The 4,700-nt window shown below is 53.9% G+C and overlaps 1 protein-coding gene across 1 annotated transcript; it reads right to left on the reverse strand.

The window, feature by feature from the left end:
- Positions 1 to 1,827: 1,827 nt before the first annotated feature.
- LOC135810594 (integrase/recombinase xerD homolog) lies at positions 1,828 to 2,808 on the reverse strand. The gene has a single exon (XM_065324087.1). It carries the CDS (start codon positions 2,806 to 2,808, stop codon positions 1,828 to 1,830), a length of 981 nt encoding a protein of 326 aa, XP_065180159.1.
- Positions 2,809 to 4,700: the final 1,892 nt, after the last annotated feature.

A 4,700-nucleotide genomic window follows, 5' to 3' on the forward strand; every position in this document is an offset into this window, starting at 1 on the left:
TGTGGACGACAGAAGGAATGAGAGAGGGGGGGGGGGGGGGGGGGGACAGAAGTGCGGAGAGAGGAAGGCCGGGTAGAAGTATTATTGTTAAATCATGCACCTGCTTTCAGGCGTAAAAACCCTGTTGTAGAGGTCTCAGTCCTCATTTGTTAGACTTCCCTGTCTTTATAAATGTAACTTACTCTCTCTCTCTCTGTATGTCTCTTTCTCACACGCAGACACACACACACGCACTACACACACACACACACACACACACACACACACACACACACACACACACATCCGGATTTTCTTTTCTACTCCATGGGCCTCTACTTTATTTTCTTCCAGTGCGGTACATGTGCATTCACGTCCTCCATCCTGGAGACCCCTAGATTGGATTATAGTCTTTGGGGAAATAGATAAAATAAAATTGACGTGCTTTCTGATCAGGTAGTAGCAAAATTATATTTACAGTAGTAAAGTACTATTTCCTGTTGGGATCCAAAAAAGCCATTAACACGCATGCACTCGCTATTGCAGACCAATGGAGAGCACACATCATATGGAGGATTCATGGAGTGCTGGGCAACCGAATCTGGCATGTGATAATCATGTAGGATAGTCCACGCACGAGGTGCAGCCCATGAAATGGGCACCCATGAACTGGGCGGAGTGTGGACAGCCTGTATGATAGTGTGTATGTATGTCCACGCACAAAGTGCAGCCCATGAGATGGGCGCCCATGAAATGGACGGAGTGTGGACAGCCCACGCACGAAGTGCAATGCCCGTTAGGAGGCAGGAGTGTGGGAGTATGAGTGTGATGGCCGAAGGCCGTGATAATTGCCAGACGAGAGGAGATAGCTGGCCCAGCACTCCTATTTATTTTCGTCTTGTATGAATTATGATACCTGTGTTGAATCAAGGATATCAATATTATTCATAGATGGGAAGAGGTGGGTGGGTGAGAAAGGAACAAACCGGTGTTCTTCTCACGGCGCAAGCAAAGCAAATATGAAGTAGCAATGACTATGTGGCCAGCGCGAAGTATGGTGTATGCGTTACGGGTTCAAGCTCCGATGTGTGCTGCAGCCGCATATGGCTGGTTGGCTGGCGAGTTCAGGTGAGTTCCGGCGTACGCATGTTACATGCCACCGCAGCGTGCATGTGCGTGTTACTTGACATGCATCAATGAATAGCGTGGGATCTGCGGGCTCTTTGGAAGCCGCTGGAGCGCGTGTGAAGTGGTGGCTTGTGCAATGTGTTAACCTACATTACCGCAAGCTCTAATGTGCTATTAACACGCATGCACTCGCTATTGCAGACCAATGGAGAGCACACATCATATGGAGGATTCATGGAGTGCTGGGCAACCGAATCTGGCATGTGATAATCATGTAGGATAGTCCACGCACGAGGTGCAGCCCATGAAATGGGCACCCATGAACTGGGCGGAGTGTGGACAGCCTGTATGATAGTGTGTATGTATGTCCACGCACAAAGTGCAGCCCATGAGATGGGCGCCCATGAAATGGACGGAGTGTGGACGGCCCACGCACGAAGTGCAATGCCCGTTAGGAGGCAGGAGTGTGGGAGTATGAGTGTGATGGCCGAAGGCCGTGATAATTGCCAGATGAGAGGAGATAGCTGGCCCATGGTTGCCCAGCCTCCATGCTAAGTTGTGACATATTGCAATGCACGTGAATGACACTGTTGTTGCTATCAGCGCAGTTTGTCAGCACAATCCTAGCAGAGCAAGTTGCTGTGCTGTTCCAAACAGTCAGCCGTGTGGGTACATGCATGGGTGTGAGTTGTGTGCCCGCGTGGCGGGTTCTTACATACCTCAATGCGTTCTGTGATGCGCTTGTACCTCTGACAGCTTTTGGGTCAGCTGCGCCATGTCTGTGTCGGTGGTCCTGATGTAGCGCAAGACACTGTCGCTCCTCCATCGGCCCATTGCCCTGATTAGCCAGTCAGGGGTACCCGCCATGGCTGCCGTTGTGGCGGCACCGATGCGGAACGAATGACCGGCGTAATCGCGCGAATTGGGTGTTCCCGTGAGTGGGAGAAGCTGTCGGAGATCTTCTGTCAGCGCCTGCCTGGTCAGCGGTCTCCCAGAGCGGTAGCGGAAGAGTGCGTCAGCGGCGTCAGACGGACAGACTGTAAAATATGCCAGGAGGGCAGCAACCGGGCAAGGTTGTGAAGTGGTACTACCGATTATCACTGCATGTCCCTGACGGAATTGGTCCGTCTTCGATTGCTTGATGTGGAAGCGGATATATGTGCGTCCTTGAGTGACGTCCAGAGTCACATCCTGGCGCGTGGCATGAGTGGCAGGGTCAAACCCGGCCGGAGGCGCAGTGAATTCCGCGCATCGGAGAAATCCGAAAAAGGCGAGCACCATTGCCGCCTTGAGCATGCACTTGTCCTGCTGGTGACGCCGTTGGTCCAGGCTGAGTTGGTTGAGGAGCCTCCGCAGCAAATCAATGGTGATTGGGAGGCGAGTGCGCTGGGTTGCTGGGTCAGTCACCGTCCTCTTGATGCCTCGCATAACACGTGGCAGCAGCAACGCGTTCATCGTTGGATCTCGGAATCCGGCTTCGAGATGCATGTTGCGTACTGCGGCCATGTAGACATGAATTGTCTGTGGTTGAACCGATTGCGTGAGGTGTGCTGCGAAGCAGCTGAGCATCGTGTCTGTAGCCGGCATGGGCGTCCATCTCTGCAACGCACAGAATTGCGTAAACTTCCTTTCGCCAGTGGTGTACGTGCGCCGCGTTGTCGGGGCGATTGCCATGGCTGCCAGGTCGGCGACCTCCCGCATCAGTCCAGGAGGGGGAGGTGGATTGCAGTGTCCGGGGCTTGCCATGCCGATGGTGCCAGCTGCTGGAATGCCTGCAGGTTGAAACGAGACAGAGCATCGGCGATCGAATTCAGATGGCCAGGTACATATTTGGCAGTAATGGTGAAGCTGTGAGTTGCACAAACGAAGAACAATGCACGCAGCAGTGACATCATGCCTGGTGACTTGCTGGAGGTTGACTTCACGCATTCGACAACGGACTGATTGTCGCAATGCATTACGATACGTTGCCGGGACCACAGATGGCCCCAAGTACTGCAAGCCATCGCCACGGCATAGAGCTCTTTGTATCCGATGCTCTCTTCTTCTTGCTCCTTTGTCCATCTGCCCTGGATCCAGCGCTGCTCCTTGCCGTAGAATGCGCCCCAGCCGAGAGTGCCGCTAGCGTCTGTGTACAGTCCAAGGTCGGCCGACGATGTACTGCTGTTATAGAGGAGGAATGCCTTCCCGTTCCAGTGCTGGATCAGAAGCTGCCACCAGCGGATGTCTTTCCTGGCCTCGCCCGTCAGAGTGATACGGAAATAGGGCTTGGCGCGGCTAAACCTCTTGTTGATATCCCATAAGCGCCGTGTAAATGTTCTGCCTGGTACGACGACGCTCGACGCAAAGGAGAGTTTCCCCAGGAAGTGATCGAGTTTGCGTTGCGTGGTCTGGGTGCAGCGTGACATCTCGCTGAGGAGCTCGCGGAGGTCCGCCAGTTTGTCGTCTGGGAGACGGGCTTCCATGCGCACCGTGTCCAGCACAATTCCGAGGAAGACCAGGGATGTGGACGGGCCCTCGAGCTTTTCTTCGGCTAGTGGGATTGATAGGTATTCGAATGCTTGCAGGATGACGTCCTTTGCCTGGATAGCAAGGCTTCGCTGAGGAGGGCTGATATTAAGAAAATCGTCTAGATAGTGAAGGAGGTGAGGGATGGCAAAGTTAGTAGTAATGATCCACTCAATGGCACTGGCAACCTGGTCGAATAGAAACGGGCTGGAGCGTAGGCCGAACGGCAACACTCGGTCAAAGTAATATTGCCCTTGCCACTGAATACCAAGTAGAGACCAATCGGACGGGTGCACAGGGATTAGCCGGAATGCGTTGCGGATGTCCAGCTTTGTCAGCAATGCACCCTGCCCGTAGGCCATAATTGTTTGCACTGCATCGTCTATCCGGATATATGACAGGCTAAACGCGGACGGGTCGATGCCATCGTTAACACTATTGCCGACGGGAGCTGATAAATGGTGGATAATGCGTAGTTTACCATTCTTCTTGGGCACCACACCAATGCCCGAGCACTGGAAGGATGGAAATGGAGGGGTGGAATAAGGGCCGCAGGTCTCTCCCTGCGCACAGGATGTTGCTAGATAATCAGATATGTACACGGAATGTTCAGCAGATGAGGGAAGATTTGGGGCTGTCACAGTCTGACGGCGACCAGAGAAGCCTATGCGGAATCCAGATTGTAGGCCCCTGCTCACGCGGGAGGAGAATGCCTTGTCTGGATGATCAGTGAGCAGTCTAGTAAAGCGGGCAACATCAATGGGTGTGTGAATGCATGGCATACTGGAATCAAGAGCAGGGAAGGCGAGCGGGGGAAACTGTGAGTTACTACTACTGTCTGTACATGCCTGCTTCGCGGAAGCAGGGCTAGTGGCATGGCGTCCCGCCATGCTTGTGTCGGGGCCCGGCACGGGTGACTTACTTGCCTGACCGTTTGGCAGGTGGCGCTGATGTGCTGGGCCGTGTGCTCGCGGGGTTGGCAGTGCAGGCCGTTTTTGGGTGGCGGCCTTGGCATTGCAGGCATAGGTGCGCTCTCCCGCATCCCCCTTGGCATCTGGCCCAGTTGAAATTCCGGCAAATTGGGC

The sequence above is a fragment of the Sycon ciliatum genome, chromosome 2 (genome assembly GCF_964019385.1).
Source record: "Sycon ciliatum chromosome 2, ocSycCili1.1, whole genome shotgun sequence".
Taxonomy (NCBI): domain Eukaryota; kingdom Metazoa; phylum Porifera; class Calcarea; order Leucosolenida; family Sycettidae; genus Sycon; species Sycon ciliatum.

What these genes read in the sequence shown, in the direction of transcription:
- LOC135810594 (XM_065324087.1), bottom strand. Translation starts at nt 2,808, where the DNA reads ATGCGGGAGGTCGCCGACCTGGCAGCCATGGCAATCGCCCCGACAACG.